General features: G+C 32.0%; 4 protein-coding genes across 8 annotated transcripts; 1 reads left to right on the forward strand and 3 right to left on the reverse strand.

Annotated features, from left to right (window-relative positions):
* The first annotated feature begins 421 nt into the window (after positions 1-421).
* On the forward strand, positions 422-1,872 carry LOC118443419 (peptidyl-tRNA hydrolase 2, mitochondrial). Of its 2 annotated transcripts, none has more exons than XM_085662096.1 (4): positions 422-634; positions 708-861; positions 939-1,130; positions 1,529-1,872. In XM_085662096.1, exons 2-4 carry the CDS (start codon positions 721-723, stop codon positions 1,709-1,711), a joined length of 516 nt encoding a protein of 171 aa, XP_085518222.1. In that variant the 5' UTR covers positions 422-634; positions 708-720; the 3' UTR covers positions 1,712-1,872. The 2 variants fall into 2 exon arrangements, with proteins under 2 accessions (XP_085518222.1, XP_035726259.1); XM_035870366.2 differs by having other exon boundaries at positions 423-618.
* Positions 1,831-10,676, reverse strand: LOC118443418 (uncharacterized). 2 transcript variants are annotated; one of them, XM_035870365.2, is made up of 15 exons: positions 10,327-10,676; positions 10,085-10,231; positions 9,391-9,648; positions 8,923-9,325; positions 8,292-8,849; positions 7,905-8,200; positions 7,366-7,831; positions 6,870-7,277; positions 6,419-6,796; positions 5,547-6,327; positions 4,780-5,453; positions 3,819-4,684; positions 3,510-3,747; positions 3,221-3,439; positions 1,831-3,143 (listed from the first exon to the last, which is right to left on the reverse strand). In XM_035870365.2, the coding sequence occupies exons 2-15, from the start codon at positions 10,106-10,108 to the stop codon at positions 2,503-2,505; spliced, it is 6,210 nt and encodes a 2,069-aa protein (XP_035726258.1). In that variant the 5' UTR covers positions 10,109-10,231; positions 10,327-10,676; the 3' UTR covers positions 1,831-2,502. The 2 variants fall into 2 exon arrangements, with proteins under 2 accessions (XP_035726258.1, XP_035726257.1); XM_035870364.2 differs by having other exon boundaries at positions 10,085-10,676.
* Positions 10,677-11,583: 907 nt separating this feature from the next.
* On the reverse strand, positions 11,584-14,217 carry sea (mitochondrial citrate transporter scheggia). The gene is made up of 4 exons (XM_035870514.2): positions 13,964-14,217; positions 13,000-13,434; positions 12,094-12,314; positions 11,584-12,004 (listed from the first exon to the last, which is right to left on the reverse strand). The coding sequence occupies exons 1-4, from the start codon at positions 14,121-14,123 to the stop codon at positions 11,822-11,824; spliced, it is 999 nt and encodes a 332-aa protein (XP_035726407.1). The 5' UTR covers positions 14,124-14,217; the 3' UTR covers positions 11,584-11,821.
* Positions 14,218-14,867: 650 nt separating this feature from the next.
* On the reverse strand, positions 14,868-17,650 carry Snr1 (SWI/SNF related, matrix associated, actin dependent regulator of chromatin, subfamily b, member 1). Of its 3 annotated transcripts, none has more exons than XM_085662095.1 (6): positions 17,518-17,650; positions 16,125-16,594; positions 15,924-16,051; positions 15,536-15,848; positions 15,293-15,469; positions 14,868-15,200 (listed from the first exon to the last, which is right to left on the reverse strand). In XM_085662095.1, the coding sequence occupies exons 2-6, from the start codon at positions 16,574-16,576 to the stop codon at positions 15,161-15,163; spliced, it is 1,110 nt and encodes a 369-aa protein (XP_085518221.1). In that variant the 5' UTR covers positions 16,577-16,594; positions 17,518-17,650; the 3' UTR covers positions 14,868-15,160. The 3 variants fall into 3 exon arrangements, with proteins under 3 accessions (XP_085518221.1, XP_035726409.1, XP_035726408.1); XM_035870516.2 differs by lacking the exon at positions 17,518-17,650 and adding an exon at positions 16,742-16,785; XM_035870515.2 differs by lacking the exon at positions 17,518-17,650 and adding an exon at positions 16,681-16,738.
* Between the last annotated feature and the right edge of the window lie 2,926 nt (positions 17,651-20,576).

A 20,576-nucleotide genomic window follows, 5' to 3' on the forward strand; every position in this document is an offset into this window, starting at 1 on the left:
ATTTTTTATGCTTCCTTTCTTCTCTTATATCTTTCATTTTCTTCTTAAAAAAATTTACTTCGTGATTGGTGGATTTTAAATCTATTTAAAATATATCTACCAATAAACGTTAAGTATATAAAATAATAAACGTTTTAAAAATGATTATCTATTTTTATTTGTATTATAGGTACCACATTATAATTACTAATAGTTATAAATTTTTTATTTATTACTAATATGTAAAGTAAGAATATATGAACTTTTAATAAATTTTCATGAAAACTCATTTTGTACTATCCTTGACTTTTTATATAAAATGTTCAGTGTGTATCCACCTATATAAAATATATTTCCTACGCTACGTTAGTTTATTAAAACGTGTAATTGTAATACATTCTAATAATATTTAATATTTGAATAAAAAAATGTATTAGTATGAGTGTAAAAATAATTTGAATTAATATTACATTGATAAATTAATTGATTCCATCATTTATTGTCAAGATTCTTTTATTTTTGTATTTTGTACTTTTACATAAAATCGTTTGGAAAACATATTTTAAAAATTATCCTTAGGATAATATATACATAAATATATAGAAACTATTTTTGTGAAGCAGAAAAAATATTATAAAAGTATAAAAAAAAAAGTGTAATATTTTTTAATTAGATAAAGAACAAGGAATTTATGAATTAATATTATATATTTTTGTATCTTTTTACAGCATTTTGTAAAAAATGGATATTTTAAAATCACCTCTAAAAAATGGTATAGATACAACCATTGGGTTTGTAATTTGTACCATGGCTGGTTATTGTATATATAAATTAATAATGTATCGAATAGGTAAAAAATCTGTACCAGATGGTAATTGTATTGTAAGTATATTAAATCTTTATTTGTTAAAATGAAAGAAATTTAATAAACTATTTAATAACAAAATTATTTTATTTAGGCATATTCAGAGTTCGATGATAACCAAGATTGTAAATTAGTATTAGTTGTAAGAAGTGATTTAAAAATGGGAAAAGGAAAAGTTGTGGCTCAATGTGCACATGCGGCTGTAGCAGCTTATAAAATTGCTCAAAAGTATCCACCTATTTTAAAAGCTTGGGAAAATTCTGGTCAAGTAAAAGTCACTGTCAAGGTATTGTCGTTTATAACTAAAATTACAGTTATAATTTTTAATGAAATTTTTTAACTGAAAAATTAATAATGCACAAAAGGAAAAACAATTTTTTGCATCTCTGTTTAATGCTATTTTGTAAATAGATTTGTATAATTTGTTATATACTTTTTAGCTCTCTAAAACAAGAGCTCATATAATTCTTATTAGATAATATTCTTCAACATAATGTGAATGTATAGTAAAATATAATATGAATATAATATAACATAACAATATTTTCCCTTTATTATATTTTTTCGGCACAAATACATGTCACATATATAATCTAATTCGCTAACCGAAAACATAAATAGACACATTGTGTTATTTTTATACAATAATTATAAAAAGGTAGTTAATGAAAAAATAATGTTTAGGTGAATAATGAAGATGAACTAAGAGCAATAGCAAAAGCAGCCAGAGATGCTGGTTTAATAACAAATGTAATACAAGATGCAGGACGCACACAAGTAGCTCCAGGAAGTAGAACTGTATGTGGAGTGGGTCCTGGGCCAGCGCATTTGGTAAACTTAGTAACTGGGCGTTTGAAACTTTATTAGCATTCTTCAAAAAAATTGTACATTTTTTTTATTATTGAAATGAATTTATATTAAAACATTCCTTTCCAATCTTTGGAAGGTTTGATCATTAATAATTTAAATAAATTTCTATAACAAAATTTATTTATATAAAATACTGAAAAAAAAAATGTAAAGCATAAAATAGCTTAACTCTTCCATAATACACAATTGTTGATTGAGAACAATTTTACATAAAAAAAAATAAAAAATAAATAAAAAAATAGGAAAAAAAGAAAAAGAAAAAAAAATACACAATTGAGTGGAATAATTCTAACTAAAAGAACAAAATTAAGATATATGCATTATATATAAATTACTGGGAAATGCAATACTGTATATTGAAACACGATGAATGAATCAAGGTATATAAATGAATAAATTGTTTTTAGAAACGAGTATTGCATGTGAATTATCTTAATGAATCTTACTATAACTTTGTATCTTTATATATTCTTAAGGATAATATAGTACATTTTTTGCATGCAACTACCAAAACAAAATTAAGTATCTAATCAATATGTTTATTTTGGATTATCTTGAACTTTTTGATATTATTTTAATAAAAACTTGATAATCTCTGATTAAAATTAATATGTTCCATTCTTTGGTACCCAGTACTATTATCCAGGATTACTCTCTCTCTATATATATATATATATATATCTCTCTCTCTCTCTCTCTTTCTCTCTCTCTCTCTCTCTCTCTCTCTCTCTCTCTCTCTCTCTCTCTCACATAGTACTTATAAATATAATATATAAATAAAAGAAAAATTATACTGGAGGTGGTGGTGCCTTCCTATGAATTTTGTTAGAGCTGGTAGCACTACACTGTGATTCAGCAATAGATCTACCATCAGCCTCATCCCTCCGACATAATTCTGTATCATTTTGTATCCAATTTTGAGTTTGATTGTGATTTGTCCGTGATGTTTGAATTTCTTCTCTTTCAGGCACAGAACTTACTTCTTCTAATAATTTTGATAAAGATGGAGCCAGTCCTAATCCTAAATTTCGTTCATGGTATACTTCAGAAATAGTAGGTGTTAATTCTCGTGTTAAACTCGTTAAAGATGTAGCTATATTTCTTAAGTTTTGTGGATGTGTTTCTGTAGCCTGTGTGGAATCAGTTTGAGAACATATATCTTCATTAGTTGTAGGATGTCGTGGCTTTCTTGGAGCGTTAGATCCAACTTCTGTTCTAACACTTAATCGTTCTAATACAGTAGTTGGTAAAGGTGGCAGCGGTTGCCGTCTTAAAACAGTAGCATGACCATTATCCCAATCAGTTACTGAACTACTTGAACTTGATCCTGGTCTTACATTTTGATCAGGATATAAATTTCTAATACGCGTTTGATGATTCAAATTAAGTGCTACTGGAGGACTAGGTGTAAAAGCCACATCTGATTCACCTATAAAAAGCATGTGAAATTTGTGAAAATATAATGTAATAATAAGTAAATATAAATTAGGATTAATAACAATTTACCTCCACCACTTTGACATTGTTGACGAGATATAGTTATTGGAATATTTGGTGGTTCCATAGTTTTTCCATCTGGTTCTCCACGATGCCGTACGTAACTTGCAAACGCTCCTCCTAATCTAGGCCGTTCTATAACATTTTTTTCAGTATTTGCAACTGATGCTAAGCTTTCCATCGAACTGCTAGAATCTATGCTAAGACTCTTTGGGGCTTCTTGTGTATCTGATATCAAAAAAGTTTCGTTAGATTTGTAACATTAAATATCAAGATACAAATAACATAGGATTATTACCAAATAAAGCAAGAAGTGCTTGCAAAGCAAATTGCACGGCTCTACGCGAAGCTTGTTTTCCTGTTCTTAAAGTAACTTCAGATTGGCCAACTTCCATAAGATCAAATCCTAAACTTGCAAACAATTCATGAGATCCAGGTGCTCTCCAAACTTGTACAGGTAAAGAGATTTCCTGTCCTTCAGTTGCACAACTAGCTCTTCTCATTGCAGCAATAACGTCTTCTGCCGCTTCCGGGGCCTATATATTATAGATATTATATATTTATAATAAATAGGATACTTTGTTTATTAAGAAATTTTATTTTTTACCTGCAAAAGCCTAGCTAGAGCATGTAATGATGATGGTCCTAATCCTAGAAGAGCTTGTAAGCTAGCACTACATCTTGTTAATCTTTCTTCAGGATCACTTTGTGGGAAGAATACAGAAGATGGTATACCATTTCCAGCTGGCTCAAATCTGAATCCTACCGACATTAAAAGTTCTCGCCAACCAGCAGCCGTTCCTACTTTATTTTCAATACTACGTTGTGTCGTATACATGGCATTCTTTTGACCACGATGTATTCTTTGTAATGATTTTTCTACTAAGTGAAGAGTGACGCGTAAAGCATCTCGACTTTGTTCAGGTCCTCCACGTAATAATTCAGCTAGCGCCTGGCCCATAAGAGCTACCTTATTTGATAATCTTGCATCTCCTCCAATAAGTAACCATCCTGCCCAATTTGCTGGATGAGCAAAATGTCGTGTATGTTGTACTGTTTGCATTGCTTCAGCTAAAGCTCTTGATGCCCTAGCACCTTGTAACATGGCACTATAAAATGCTCGCAATAAAATGCTACCAGCTGTAGGAGGAACTGCCCACATGCCTATTAGTACACACTGTGCTCCAGCATTTAATAATGCTTTTGTAAGATTTTGTATCCCGTCTGATGAAGGAGCCGTGTTTTCAGTACTGTTCCAACAATGACCACTGGATATTACCACTAATCTAGCAGATATTCGTAATTTTAGAATATCCGAAGAACTTAACAAATAAGCTGGTTTTTCAGTTCCTTCTTCACACTGATCAGACGTAAGTGCTAGACTAGTAGAATTCCAAAAAACTGGTACAGTTAAATGTACACATTCTGCATCTGGTAGAGATCTTAAAACTGCTGATCTTGTAGCTTCCACGCCTTAAAAATTGAACATATATATATATATATATATGTGTGTGTATGTGTTTTCTTATTTTAACTAAAGGAACACTTATTTATTATAATGTACTCACCTATTAGAGCACGTGCTTCTAAAAGTTCCGCGACTATTTCAGATTCTGTTTCAGTAGAAGCTGCACTTTCTGGCCATCCATATTCTTCTCTAATATCCTCTGGAAGAGTAGGATTTCCTGCAACTAGAGCAGCTACAGTAGCACCACCTTCGGGCATAGGAGTTTTCGATCTTTTCTTAAGAGCTGCAAGCGATGGTACGATTAATAAAGAAAATCTTTCGCATAAATAATCCTCTCCTGGATTTGATTGTAAAGCTGGAAATGGTGCCAAATAGAGAGACTTTTCGACCACCATAATAAGTTCCTTTCTAACAGGAGGCAATAAATCTTCGAATGGTGCTAAGAGTAAATCATAAAGTAACTGAATCGGCAATGGTGATTGCCATGTAGGTCCCTTAACTCCTCGTCCCCAACGTGCGCTTCCAGCTCGTGAACTAACAGAGCCAACGCTAAATAAACTGCTTAAACTATAAGAACTCGCATTAAGATGATGCCCTCTCGTTGGTATTTTTGTTGATTCTTCCGCGAGCTCATTGGATTCGTCTAAAAGTGCTTCACGAGCTTGTAACACTTTCTGTTCTAAAGTCATACCATCGTCCAATGTTGTTGAATGAAACCTTAAAAGTCCTCGACCTGGAGCTAAACACCATGCATGCAGCTCATTACCCACTTCACTAAAATTGTAAATTTATCTTATTTGAGATTTTAGTTTTTTATTATTTTTTTTTTTTCACATTAGCAATATTAATATCTATTAATATTTATACCTATAATACAATATCATTCCTCTTTGTCTGTCAATAATTTCTGAATAATGAGCTGTATCATCCAAAGAATTAGTTCTAGATCGTCTAGATCTTTCTGCCCAATTTAATGCTTCCTCTGCTCTATTTAAACTAATCAATACTTTTTGCAACATTCTATACGTTTCCGTTAATAGCTCGTTTTTGCTAGGTTGTCCACAAATGAGAGATGAAGATGATCCATCTAATGATTCTAAAAGATTTGCAGCCTTTTCCAAATGTTCTACAGAAGTTGTTGCTTCTCCAGCTTCCCAATGAACAAGACCAAGTCTATATTTTAACCTAGCTGCTTCTTCTCTCCTTCCTAAACCTTCAGATAAAGATAATCCTGATTGTAAATAACTTAAAGCCCTTGATAAATCACCACATAAATGATGTAATCTTCCTAAACTGGAAAACGCTGCTGCTCTGGCTAATTGATCTCCAGCTGCAGCAGCTAAGCTTAATGATTGTTCTTGTAATCTTATAGCCTCCTCATATTGACCGAGTGCTTCCTGAGTCATAGCCAAATTTGCACAAGCTCTGGCTTGTAATCCAGCAGCATTTAAGCCTTCAGCAATAGAAAGTTCTAACTGATGATGTCTCAATGCTGAATTAGGATCATCCATTAATAAATGAACAGCCCCTAATCCACTAGCAGCTTCAGCTTCAGCAGCTTTATCACCAAGACCTCTAGCAAGAGCAAGTTGATGTGACAAACAACTAACAGCTTGTTCATGATTTCCTAATGCTGCATGTACTCTACCTATAAGAAAAATAGAAGACATATTTTCTATTCTGAGATCGCACATAAATATTTTATTGAAATATTTCATTGAATATAATATAATACAAACCTAAATCACCATAAGCTGCACCTCTTGCTTCTGGACTATCGACTTCGTGTGCAGTTACTAATCTTTTTTCAAAACAAACTAAAGCTTCTTGTAAATTTCCCGATGCTTCGCGAGCTCTTCCTAAACCTCTATACGCTCTTTCTTGATCTCTTATACTTTTTAGTTTTATAGCTGCAGCTAATTGTTGTTCATGACATTTAATAGCTTCTTCTGGATCTCCCAAGGCTTCATAACAATCGCCTAAGTTTCCCAATGCTCTAGCTTTGTCAAGTAAAGATGTACCTGTAGTTAATGGTTCTAAAGTTGCTAATTGTTGTTCAAAATATCCAATTGCATCTTCGTAATGAGCCATATTTAGTCTAGCTATTCCCAAATTTCCTATAAAATGTAAAAAACTAATGTTATATTGAACCATTAATCTTATTAATATGTTTTTTTGTTTAAGTTGTACCTAATGCTTGTGCTTCAACACCAGAATCTGCCAATTCCTTTGCTCTTTCTAATTGTTCTTGATAACACTTAACAGCATGTGTGTATTGACCTAATGCCATATGAACAGCACCTAAATTACCGTGAGCTCTACATTCTCCTCGTAAATCACCAGCTTCTTGTCTTAATGTAAGTTCTTGTGTATGAAACCCAAGAGCTTTGTCAAGATTCTTTGTTGCTCTATGAGCAATTCCTAAAGCTCCATAAGCAGCCGCTTCTAAACTACGATCAGCCGCTTGTCGTGCTAAGTTTAATTGACGTTGATGCATTTTAATAGCTTCTTCTGCTTCGCCAAGGCGTAAAAGACAATCCCCAATATTTCCCAAAGCCCGAAATTTACCGGCTAAGTGTTTGGTCATATGGGCTATGGCTACATTTAAGTAGACAAATATTCAGTTTATCCTATAATATACCATGGTGAAATGATCTTAAAATATAATCCAATAGTGTATTCTTACCCAAATAATATTTTTGACATTCCAAGGCAGTATCCAAATTTTCTAAAGCTAAATGTGCTAATCCTAAATTACAATATGCTCTTCCCATTCCAGATTTATCTTGCAAATCTTTGGCTAAGGCCAAATCTTGATCATAATATCTCACTGCCTCTCTATGGTTCCCTAAACAATAATGTGCATATCCTAAAAAATGGCATGCCTTAGCTTCTCCTTCTACATCATGTAATTCCTGAGACAACATAAGATAATGCTCATAATATGGAACTGCCTCTTCAAATCTTCCTCGTGATGATAAACAGTTAGCAAGATTAAGTAGTGCACATGCTTCACCAGCTGTATCCTTCAATTCACGAGCTATTGCCAAGTGTGCTCTATAATGTCTCAATGCAGCTTCATGGCCTTGCACAGCTTGATATGCTACTGCTAAATTTCCATGAGTGCTTGCCTCTGAACTACGATCATTGACCTACGAAAAATCATAATAATTATGTAAATATAGACTTTATTTTAGTTTGTCAGAATATATTTAAAAATATTACCTCTTTACTTATGGTCAATTCTTGCTTATGATATTTAATAGCCTGTTCATAATATCCCAAAGCATTGTAAGCATTTCCAATATTTCCATAGGCCCTGCCCATACCAGCTCTGTCACCCAAAGCTCGGGCAATACCCAAATGTGCTTGATGTAACTTAAGTGCAGCATCATGCTCACCAAGTAATTGATAAACTATTCCTAGATTACTGCATGCCCGACCTTCTGCTACTTTGTCTTTTGTTGCTAGCGCGACATCGAGTTGTCTCTGATGCCAAAGCTTGGCTTGAGCAAGATCGCCTACATTAGAATACATTTGAAAGAAATTACATAATAAAGTTCACTTCTCCATTGCTTTCCTCATTATGTTTCGTTCGGAAAAGTATTTCACCTGCACATCTTGCAGCATGACCCAGTCCTGCATAAGCTCTTGTTTCTATTGCCCTATCCCCTAGTTCCTGAGCTATTCTCAAAACATTTTCGTGATAAGCCATTGCTTGACCAAAATTTCTGCAATAGTGGTGCGATGATCCCAAATTACTGAATGCCTTTGCCTCTTCTACGCGATCTCCTAAGCGTCTTGCTATTCGTAAATGCTGCGTATGACAGTCTACAGCACTTTCAAATTCTCCCATAGCTAGATAAACTGCTCCAACATTGCCAATTTCACGAGCTTCTTGAAGACGATCACCCATTTGTTTTACTAATTGCACACATTGTTTATGTGAAGCTAATGCATTTGGAAGGTCACCAATAGCTGTATAAACATGACCTAGACTTGTCAAGGCAGATGCCGCTGCTTGAGTATCTTTACATTTCATAGCCAAAACTAATTGGTATCGATGTGCTGTTAAAGCTTCCTTGTAACTGCCTTTACTAAAATAAGCAGATCCTAAATTTCCATGTGCCCTGCATTCACCTTGTGTATCTCCTAGAGATCTCGCCACACCTAAAAGCAATGTTTGTCAAATGAATAGTAACTGAATAATAATACCTTTATATTTTTTAATCATCAAACCTACCCAAATCTTGTTGCATATAATTAATTGCTTTGTCTAAAGAATTTAATGCCCAATATGCACTAGATAAGGCAGAAAAAACGGAACCCCTTAATTTTAAACTGCATGAACCAATTGTGAGTGCAGCTTCTAACACACCAGCAGCTGCTTTATATTGTCCTGCACCAAGAAGTTCTTGACCAACAACAGATATTACAACGAAAGAAGATTCATCTAATTTCATTGCCCGCAATTGCTGAAATGTTGGTTCTAACGTTGGTCTTAAAGGAGATTTTAAAGAAGCTTCTACTAAACCAGATAATAGTTGACAATTGGAAGGATCATGAGCTAATCCAGTACTGAATGCTACAAGGGCTTCCCCGTGTCTGCCCAAACATTGTAAAGCAACACCTTGACGATAATATGCCTAAATATACAGAAAAATTATTGATTCCATTTATGTTGTAAATGCATAAATGGATATACGCATACCTTTGGCCATTGTGGACTAAGTTCTGTAGCCCTTACAGCATCTTGAAGGGCAAGGGCAAATAAGCCCATTTTTAATCGTGCAGCTGATCTGTTGGAATATAATACATGACTGAGTGGATCCAAGGCCAAGGCTTCAGTATATAAAGTCGCAGCAAGTGCATAATCTCCATTCTGACATGCTGCATTGCTACGCCGTACAGTCTCTAGGAATAATGATCTGGATCCAGCGGCCAAGGCCGACGTACCTTCGGGCTCCACCTATAATATACATTGAAGTAACTTAATAAAATAAATATAATAAAGTATATAAAATAAGTGTAATGAAAATATATAAATAAAGTATATAAATTAAAGTTTTATTACATATTGTTATATTACTGGCTATATAAATAAAGATACAATTAGATATCAAAACAATGTCAAATGCTATGCACAAATAATTAAAAATATAATTCATAATATTTACTTTTTTTAATGAAATATACAAGGAAACATATCTAGTTTAAATGAATATATTTAAATGAATATAATGAGATATTAGTTAAATATATATAAATAATTTTTATGATTTATTATATATTTACAAATGTTATTAAAAATAACATTGATTCAATAAAAATTTGGTGAAAATTTAATTAAGGGAAAAAAAGCATTTCATTTAGAAAAAATTGTGTAAGAAAACTAACATCATTACCTCAGAGATATCCCTATGAGACATTGCTTAAGACGAGCCGGGAACATCCTCCTGCATGGGCATTATCTGCCGCAAACGAGCTCCATTAGATAAGGCTTCGGGCTTTAATACGTAAGGTCCTTTCTAGTCTTTCTCGCACTTTCCTCTCTTTTCTCGTTTACATTTAACGTACGATCAATTTTTTTCTTATTAATTATTTCTTTAATCGTAATCGCGTATACTTCACTATTTCGTCTAGGTACCTGAAGTCTTCTTTTCTCTAGACTCGATAAATTGATCCGATTAATAAAAAAGAAGGGAGGAAGGCGTCTTAGGGGGGCACCCACTGCATTCCTTAGGCACAGCCATCTTGGAATGTGGGGGGTTCTCCCTTGGGCCCAGAGTGGGGCCGGCACTGTCTGCATCTATGCTCCCCTCTACTTTTTCGGACCCCTCTTCGTTACTTGTGTATACAGTTTACCAATACTTCATGTATGTGTGGCTGTGTTTTATGAATGTAAAATATAAGTCCCCATCTGTAAGAAGAGCGCGTAGAAAATTGGAATCTTACACATACATCTTTAATATATAATATAATCTCCTTCCTACTACTTTTTAACTTTTCTTTATAATCTCCATTGATTCTCTATATACTTTAAGCTTTTTTAAATTATTTGAATTCCAACAATTAGCAAGTATAATCAAAACAGGAAGTGTTTCGTCACATTTGTAAATATACTTATAGTAAACTGATTGAAGGTTATTTTATATACATCTACAAACACAATATCATTTAGAAATATTGACATAATAATATGTAAATAATTTTTGTACATAATAGAAAATAAAATAGATATCTTATGTGGCATATCCGATTATATTTGCTAAACAGTATAATTCTTATATAATAAGGCATTATTGTTTTAATTAATAATTGTAATATATTACAATCCAAATGTTAATGGTGAAATATCAATATCTGAAGCTTTATTAAATACATTTGCGTCATTTATGCAAAGTTATAATCTCTTTTATTTCGTTGATGTTTACGTTTTCTGTAAAACTGACTTTCAATTATATATACATTATTTAATACATCTTGAAACATTTTCTCTAAGTATAAAACTGTGCATATACTTATAAAATTAATTATATATGTATATAAATTCTCTATTTAAACATACATATCATTTTTTTCTGGCACAGATATTTTTACAATATAATCATACGCACATAAGTACATGTGTATTAATATCATGGAATGTTTATGAATTATTTAAACTATCATTGTATAATATTTTCTCTAATATATTTCAAATACAATGGGCGTATTGAATGTAAAATATATTTCTTTAAATTAATATAACTTTGTGCTATAATATATGTTTGGTTTATATATAGTATATATATAGTATATATATAGTATATATATAGTTTATATATAGTATATTATAAATATATATATATATATATATATATATATATATATATAATATATATAAATATATAAATGTATTTTGTGCAGTAAATTCAGTAGATATTCTATTTTTTACTAAAATATATCGAATTATCAATGCGTAAAACAAAAAAGTTTACGAATTTAATAAACTATATCTCTAAACAATAATTAATTTACTATAAAGAAGAAAATTCAATCATTACTGTACGAACACATTACGCAAACATGCTCATAAGGTTTACATGATATATCACTCACGATAATATAAAGAAATAAAAATTCTATAAATGCAAATTTTCTCATGGCCAAACACTGTTAAACAGATCCATAAATGAATCATAAATCATAAATGTTATAGCAACATCCAAACATACTCTGCTTAATCTTGGAATAGTGCCTTTATAAAAAGCAAATGGACCTTCTTTTTTCCAAACTTGAATAACGCAATCTATACTGCTTTTATATTTCGATGCCTCCAAACCCTGGAATAAAGGAGAAATATTGTATTGAAAATTTATATAATTGTGAAATAATTAAATAGAAAAAGACGGTGGACAAAATTGCTACATACTTGCATTCTAGTTTTTACAACATCAATAGGAGTGTTTCCAAAAACTGAAGCTGCTCCAGCACAGACACCAAATGCACCAACAACAACTTTAGGAACATTTTTAGTATTGTCACCACCTCTATACCAGTCTTTTAATGTTTCCATTACAAAAAATCGAATTGCTTGATTAGAACCTTGTTTCAAAATAGTAGGCATAACACCTTGGTATACCCCCTTAAATCCTGTTGAAAAAATTACAATATTAAATAATGAAAAAAAAATATATTTATTTGTTTTTATTAATTGAAACACATTCACAGAAATAACTTACAGATATTAAGAAAACAAAGTATATTAATCGAACATTAAATAAAAAATTCAAAAAACAGAGTTGAATACAAGTGTAGTTAGTTATTAATAGGAATAATGACAGAGTAAAAACATGTCTTACTATCTTAATCTTGTAAACCAAGGTTTATGAGCAGTATTATCTTTCCTTTGCACCATTGAAGTTAATACGGTTCAAGGATAAATTGTACATATACAATTATCACTATCATTCATTTACAAGATATTTGTCCACATTTCATAATTTAACTGTTTTTTTTTTATCAATCAAGAAATTATGTACTAAAACGTGATAAATTTAATATCAGTATGATAAAAATAAAAGTATTGTTCAGAATGATGTTCATATTTTTTAAGAAATGAAGACTCACTCATAAATATTGATAGACATTACATAAGAATACATAATGCATCATATGCATTCTGTACGATAGATTTAGGAATGTTTTTAACGCTAATGAAAAGAATATATTTTTCAGAAATTCATGATAAAAAAAATATATACATAATATCTATATTGTAACATAATTTTCTTTTGGTATGGGGAGAAAAAAACCTTGTAAATCTAGAAACACTTACCATATTCTTTAACTATCAATCTTACACCATGAAAAAATCCTTTAAACTTGGGATTTGGGGATCTTTGATCATTAATGAATTTTACTTTGACAGTTTCCATAGGAGTCACTACAAAAACAGCTTCACATACACCAGCGCAAAGTCCTGACAAAAGTTTTCTTTGAGCATTCAGATTTCTGTCATCGTCGACCAATCTTTTCTTTATTGACTCGAAAGCACCAAAACGTACTGCTGATTTTGGAATAGACCCATAAAGGAGAACAGATAGACCTCTGTATAGTCCAAAGAATCCACGAGTCTTTACAGTTTTTGTTATACAATCCCATATTCCTGTGTATTCTTTACCAGCTCCACTTTTACCATCCAATTGTAGTTGTGTTTTTACATATTCCGTTGGATATGTAATACAAATTTCTATACCACCAGTAATACCACCTACAAAGATATAGAATATTTATTTCAATGGACTTCATACATTTATCACGCAGTTAAAAATATAAAAAAAGGTGTAAAATAGCACGTATATGGGTCGATACAGAATATAAAAAATATATCGCTGTGATTGTATAATTTTGAAGGTAAATATATTTTTTATATTTATTTAAGGTTAATGGGGTCTTGACCTTCGAACTATTACACCATAAAATAAGCATCAGATTAACTATCTCTTTCACTTTCTTTCATTCGTTCATTCAATGACCGAACACGTACCTACACGTGTTAAATCATGTATATTATGTATGTATATATATATGTTCATACATAAATATATATGTAATATATATATATATATATAAATATATATATATATAACCACTTGATGCGAACTAATGTTATCTCATCTATTCTTGACAGATGTCAAAAGTCAATGTTTTCTAGTTAATATGATAAGATTAAAAAATAAAAAAATAAAAAAAAAAAAAAAAAGTAGGTATTATGAAATTATTAGACAAAAATTGTGTACCAGCTACGATTCCTTTGAAACCGATGTTAGTACCACCAACAGCAGCCGCAACCGGACCGTTTTGAAGCCATGGTCTTCTTGGAAATGGATTATTGCTATTGTACGCCGATATAATCGATGATTCTTCTGTAAATTGATATTTTAACCAAGGTGAATCCATGTTACTCCTAACAATAAAACCGGCAGTCCCTTCTCGGTCAAGACGTTGAAACTGAACTGGTCTGATTAAGTCATGTGTCCCGCCTAACGATACTTCGATTCCCCTTCTTCTCTTTTGTCGTCGTATGACTTCTTATTTTTTTTCTTATTATACGTAACTTTATTAAAGTCTAATGTATAAACAAAATGATCATTGGTAAAAAAAAAATTTTTTGTTGATTTTTTTTTACTAATTATATGCATATACATATATATTTCTATAGGTTTTCTTCTTTGTTACCGACGATCTTGTTTTCCTTAAAAAAAAAAAAAAAAATTGATGACGTATCTTTTTCATGCTTACATATGCATTTAAGTGTAAAATCTGCTGAAAATACTGATTATTTTCATTTATATAGGTTTTGTTCGTATTTTTATTCAATATTTTATCAATTATGATTATTTAATTAAAATAGGTCATTTATAGATATATATATATTTTTTTTTTAAATAATTTTATTACCTATATCTTATACTATTTTACGTCTATTGGTTTGTTTATAAAAAGAACGTGAAACAAAGTTCTCTTATTTAAATAAGCTTTAGTATTTAAAACAATTATTATATAAAATATGTTTGGATCTGAATGATTTATAAATATACGAATGATTTTCTTACTTTTATTAATTTTAAATTCACAAACAGTGAAATATCTAAATTTTAAATAAAATATAATTTTTTAAAAGTGGTGATTTATTTGTATAAAAATTTTAATAATATCTTGCAAACTAGTAGGAAAAAAAATAAATCAATGAATAGTTTAATAAACGTAATATATTTATATGAATTTCTCCGATAATGTTGATATATTTTATTTCCTATTTGCATTTTTTCTTTATTCTTTTATTAAAGTAATTTTAGTTTTTTTTTCTTTTTTGTTTTTTTTTTTCCTTTTTTAAATGTGAATTAGAAGTTGGTGTTAAAACTTCAGTTCTAGGTAAACAAATATATGAAATAAACAATATTCCTTATCTTAAATAATACTATGGTCCATGTTATTTACCATCCTGGTGTGGTATTTGCTAATCTTCGCATACGTCTAAAACATAAATAAAAAATAAAATTCAGAATTAATAATTATTGTAAATGTCTCATTAGATGCCTTAGTTAGTTAATATTTATATATTTTACCGAGTATTTCTATCTTGATCTCTTATTTTCTTCTCCATTTCTGCATCAGTTAAGGTTTCTAAAAAGGGAGCCCATTGATCTGCTTCGGAAGGAGGTCTAAATGGTACTTCTACTGTCGGTAATGGTGCTTCAGAAAATGCATATGTTCTTTGGTGCCACGATAATTGACCACGAACGCTGATAAAAATGTAAAGATGAATATAACATACAGATGATACATCTATGATAAATATTTAAAATTACCTATAAGCAATAGCTGTAACAAATTCTCCGCCAAGTCCTAATTCAGCACATAATTTCATTGCAAACTTCTCAGGATTATTTTCTTTTTCTGACATATCCCATTCTACTTGATCTACTAAGGAAGTATTACCAACATGTATGTTCAATTTAATTATTACTCTTTGATCACATTGTTCTTCTAAAATTGTTTCTTGTGGGAAAGCTTCTATTTGTTGTCTTATAGCTTGTGCTATAGCAGGAACAAAAGTTAATGGATTTAAATCTAGATCATCACATAATACTTCTGCAAATTGCTCCGGTGTTATAAGACTTTCTGTAGAAAATAATATAAATATTTATGCAACTCAAACTATATTTGATTTAGATATTTTAATGAAATCATAAATACCATTTTTATTCCAAGTAAAAGTATCTCTTAATTTTTGACCTTCTATTTCCATATCTAAGCGTATTGGAACAAGCATTTCCTGTTGTGCTGCATTTTCTAAATTTGCAGATGGATCTGTATCATCAAAACTATAACAGATACAATAAATATAATTTCTATGCTATTAAATCTTATACTCCTAAATTTAGAATTATTATTTACCACAGTGGAAATGTTCTGACTTTTTTATTATGAACTCTATTCCGATTTATAGGCGTAGCTTGTGGTACTGCATCTAAATGTGAACTGTTTGGCAAACTTGGTACCCATGCCATTGACTTTTTAGATTTTCCCTCTCTAGGAGCAGGGGGTTCGGTCGAATGCACAGATACGGCTTTATATTTGTCATCATTACCTTCGATAATATCTTCTACTTCGCTAGCTCTTAAAAGTGATACGCTTGATGCAAGAACGTGTTGACTTAATCCAAGTTCTACCAATTTTTTACGTTCATCATTAGTTATAGATCTTCTGAACATACCAGGGTAACGTTTATATAATGAACCACGGAAAAGTCGCAAATAATTGCCCACTTCGGAGCCAATACAATAATATTCTCCATTTTCCTCCACTTGAAAACTTATAGGTTTATCTCCATAAGTACGTAATGCCATGTTATTTTTTTATTTTCACTACAAAACAAGAATGATATTATTGTTAAACATATCACATAATGCTTATAAACATAAAATTACTTATTTATTTAAAAAGAAAATACTTTTCTCTAAACAACATAAAACTTAATTTTTGTAATCAAGAACGCTGTTAATTGAACCTACCACTGTTTGATCCACAATAATATATTCCTATAGATGGCAGAAATATCGCCATACTTAACCGCCCTCTAGAACTCGAACTAATTTCTTAAGAAGAAAATCAAGTCGATAAATATATGGTATATTATCGATAGAAAAAATCGAAAAAATGTTATAAAATTATTTAAATTTGATAACATAATAATGTGTAGTTATGCAAACATTTCGATAATTATAAATTATTAAGATATAAAAAATTTTTTGTATATTCTAAAATATAAAATTTTTTAGGAATATTCACGATCACACCGTACAAATAATATTTGCTACCCCATAGAGTGCGCTAGTAGCCATAACAATATCATTAAGGCTGTTCACTATCTTTTATTCGAAGCGTGTGTGACTTCAGCGATAAGTACGGATAAAATATGAATTACGAAAATAAGTGGAGAACTATTTCCTATTAAGGAATATATTATTGTGTCCCTAATATGCGTTTATCGTATCAATTATGTTGGTTATTCCCATCTCACGTGTAAATAATTATTGATTTCATGTAAGTGAGAGTAAGTAGTTTAGTAGACTGAAATAACACTTTTCAATCGCTCATATTTATAATCCTTCGTTCATGATAACGTGAATCTCGCAGCGATACGTGCTTAATACCATAACGGTATGCATTTCTTTCACGACGAAAGCGTAAGGAATAAAAAATATAATTGACACATCTGATAATCAGTATATAAATTAGCGAATTTAAAAAAAATATCTTTGAATTGAACTATATCTTATCTATTTACCCGTTAAAATATTATTGACAATGTAAAGTGTTAGTACTTTAGTGTTTAATCAGAATTAGATTGAAGGGATTTTGAAATACATTGAAATATGCAGCCATTAGCCCGATAGTACTTAAGTTGCGCGATTTATCGTTAGATTTCAATACATCGCAAGTACTACCGACCCAGGTCTCACCACGTGGAGGTTGCTGCATGTGGAGACCCACGGGCTAACGGTGACTCTACTCTAAAATCCGCGTTCCGCGATACCGATCCGCGATACCTTTCCGCTTCAATGCCTGGCTTCTTAACTAACAGGGTATGCGTAGCTTAGCTACTACACACCTCTTACAGATAGCTCCACCAATTGCACCGTCTGCTTCAGACATAACGGATTATCAAGCACATCTGAATTCGTGCTTTCCGAATTTCGAACAATCAAAGCGCACTCCTTAGAAATACTAATCGCGTCGCGACACTCACGTGTGTGTTATAATTACGTAGATTCTACTGTTAAGCCGAAATTCGCGAAGTACCCCCATCGAAATTTTGAAGAAATCAAACGAAGTCCACGGTAGGACCTTTAATCGCGCCCGAACACCCACGCGAGTGTTAGAAAAACGATGACTCTACTCTAAATTCGCGTTTTCGATTCGAACAATCAAACGAAGTTTAATCGCGCCCGAGAACACCAACGCCTGTGCCCGCCGACACGCGCGCTCATGTTCTTCCTATCCTTCCCGTAATCGCGCATAGAAATCGATGATGAATCCAGCCATGCGATGTACCATCCGGTTGCAGATGAACCTATCCCTCGATGATCTATTCTGGAAAAGAAGAACGTAAGCAGAAAATAAGAGAAAGAATAAAAAATACATAAAATAAAACATAATATATATATATATATAATATAAATAGAAAATGAACATAATTAAAAACATAATTAAAAACATAAACACATAATTAAACACATAATTAAAAATGAAAAATATCAGATAGAAACGAGAGCCGGAGAAAGAAAAGAGAGCCCCAGAAAGAGAGGAATAGAGAGCCCCAAAATGATAAGACAAGAGAAACAGTTCTATATGATGCTGAGAAAGCAACCCGCACAGAAGCCCTCGCCCACAGGCCCCACCCATGGGTCCCACCCGAGATTAAAGAATAATTAATGAGAGTAAATAAGAATAAATAGAAATGACAGCGAACATAAAAGAGAGATAGAATAATTTCCTTTTCGTTTCTCCGAGAAATTATTGTGCAATAGATTTCTACTAAATTTCTTCTTTTGAAGTATTATTAGCTAAATAGAATGAAAATATGTTAATGATTAGTTGGAATTAGTTTGAAAAGATATTGGAAAAGTAATGCAATATGCAGCCATTCGCTCGATAATACTTGCATTAAAGATTCTATAATTAGAGTATGCAAGTAATACCGACCCAGGTCTCACCACGTGGAGGTTGCTGCATGTGGAGACCCACGGGCTAACGGTGACTCTACTCTAAAATCCGCGTTCCGCGATACCGATCCGCGATACCTTTCCGCTTCAATGCCTGGCTTCTTAACTAACAGGGTATGCGTAGCTTAGCTACTACACACCTCTTACAGATAGCTCCACCAATTGCACCGTCTGCTTCAGACATAACGGATTATCAAGCACATCTGAATTCGTGCTTTCCGAATTTCGAACAATCAAAGCGCACTCCTTAGAAATACTAATCGCGTCGCGACACTCACGTGTGTGTTATAATTACGTAGATTCTACTGTTAAGCCGAAATTCGCGAAGTACCCCCATCGAAATTTTGAAGAAATCAAACGAAGTCCACGGTAGGACCTTTAATCGCGCCCGAACACCCACGCGAGTGTTAGAAAAACGATGACTCTACTCTAAATTCGCGTTTTCGATTCGAACAATCAAACGAAGTTTAATCGCGCCCGAGAACACCAACGCCTGTGCCCGCCGACACGCGCGCTCATGTTCTTCCTATCCTTCCCGTAATCGCGCATAGAAATCGATGATGAATCCAGCCATGCGATGTACCATCCGGTCGCAGATGAACCTATCCCTCGATGATCTATCCTGGAAAAGAAGAACGTAAGCAGAAAATAAGAGAAAGAATAAAAAATACATAAAATAAAACATAATATATATATATATATATATATATATATATATATATATATAATATAAATAGAAAATGAACATAATTAAAAACATAATTAAAAACATAAACACATAATTAAACACATAATTAAAAATGAAAAATATGAGATAGAAACGAGAGCCGGAGAAAGAAAAGAGAGCCCCAGAAAGAGAGGAATAGAGAGCCCCAAAATGATAAGACAAGAGAAACAGTTCTATATGATGCTGAGACAGCAGCCCGCACAGAAGCCCTCGCCCACAGGCCCCACCCATGGGTCCCACCCGAGATATATAAAGAATAATTAATGAGAGTAAATAAGAATAAATAGAAATGACAGCGAATATAAAAGAGAGATAGAATAATTTCCTTTTCGTTTTTCCGAGAAATTATTGTACAATAGATTTCTGATAAATTTCTTCTTTTGAAGTATTATTAGCTATATAGAATGAAAATATGTTAATGATTAGTAGGAATTAGTTTGAAAAGATATTGGAAAAGTAATGCAATATGCAGCCATTCGCTCGGTAATACTTGCATTTAAAAGTTTACAATTAAACTTTGCAAGTATTAACGACCCAGGTCTCACTACGTGGAAGTTGCTGCATGTGGAGACCCACGAGCTAACGGTGACTCTACTTTACTCTAAAATCCGCGTACCGCGATACCGATCCCTCATGCCTTCCGCTTCGGATATCTTGGGCATGGGACAAAGCTAACAGGAAGTATCTAGCCTTAGCTACAGGGACTCCACTTACAGAAAGCTTAACCGTTCGACACCCTCCGCCTCAGGCATAACGGATTATTAAGCACATCTGAATTCGTGCATCCGAATTTCGAACAATCAAAGCGCATTAATCGCGTTCGCGACACTCACGTGTGTTATAATTACGTAGATTCTACTGTTCTATCCAAATTCGCGAAGTAATCTAATCGAT

The sequence above is a fragment of the Vespa mandarinia genome, chromosome 17 (assembly GCF_050613455.1).
Source record: "Vespa mandarinia isolate Hongniang chromosome 17, ASM5061345v1, whole genome shotgun sequence".
Taxonomy (NCBI): domain Eukaryota; kingdom Metazoa; phylum Arthropoda; class Insecta; order Hymenoptera; family Vespidae; genus Vespa; species Vespa mandarinia.

What these genes read in the sequence shown, in the direction of transcription:
- LOC118443418 (XM_035870365.2), bottom strand. Translation starts at nt 10,108, where the DNA reads ATGTCTCATAGGGATATCTCTGAG. An exon ending in TTAGTCCACAATGGCCAAAG is followed by an intron (nt 9,326 to 9,390) that starts GTATGCGTATAT and finishes CTGTATATTTAG; the next exon opens with GCATATTATCGTCAAGGTGT. An exon ending in TGCAGCTTATGGTGATTTAG is followed by an intron (nt 6,328 to 6,418) that starts GTTTGTATTATA and finishes TTTTTCTTATAG; the next exon opens with GTAGAGTACATGCAGCATTA.
- Snr1 (XM_085662095.1), bottom strand. Translation starts at nt 16,576, where the DNA reads ATGGCATTACGTACTTATGGAGATAAACCTATAAGTTTTCAAGTGGAG. An exon ending in GTTACAGCTATTGCTTATAG is followed by an intron (nt 15,470 to 15,535) that starts GTAATTTTAAAT and finishes CATTTTTATCAG; the next exon opens with CGTTCGTGGTCAATTATCGT. An exon ending in GATCAAGATAGAAATACTCG is followed by an intron (nt 15,201 to 15,292) that starts GTAAAATATATA and finishes TTTATGTTTTAG; the next exon opens with ACGTATGCGAAGATTAGCAA.
- LOC118443419 (XM_085662096.1), top strand. Translation starts at nt 721, where the DNA reads ATGGATATTTTAAAATCACCTCTAAAAAATGGTATAGATACAACCATT. An exon ending in TACCAGATGGTAATTGTATT is followed by an intron (nt 862 to 938) that starts GTAAGTATATTA and finishes TATTTTATTTAG; the next exon opens with GCATATTCAGAGTTCGATGA. An exon ending in AAGTAAAAGTCACTGTCAAG is followed by an intron (nt 1,131 to 1,528) that starts GTATTGTCGTTT and finishes AATAATGTTTAG; the next exon opens with GTGAATAATGAAGATGAACT.
- sea (XM_035870514.2), bottom strand. Translation starts at nt 14,123, where the DNA reads ATGGATTCACCTTGGTTAAAATATCAATTTACAGAAGAATCATCGATT. An exon ending in TTTCAAAGGAATCGTAGCTG is followed by an intron (nt 13,435 to 13,963) that starts GTACACAATTTT and finishes ATATCTTTGTAG; the next exon opens with GTGGTATTACTGGTGGTATA. An exon ending in TTGTAAAAACTAGAATGCAA is followed by an intron (nt 12,005 to 12,093) that starts GTATGTAGCAAT and finishes CCTTTATTCCAG; the next exon opens with GGTTTGGAGGCATCGAAATA.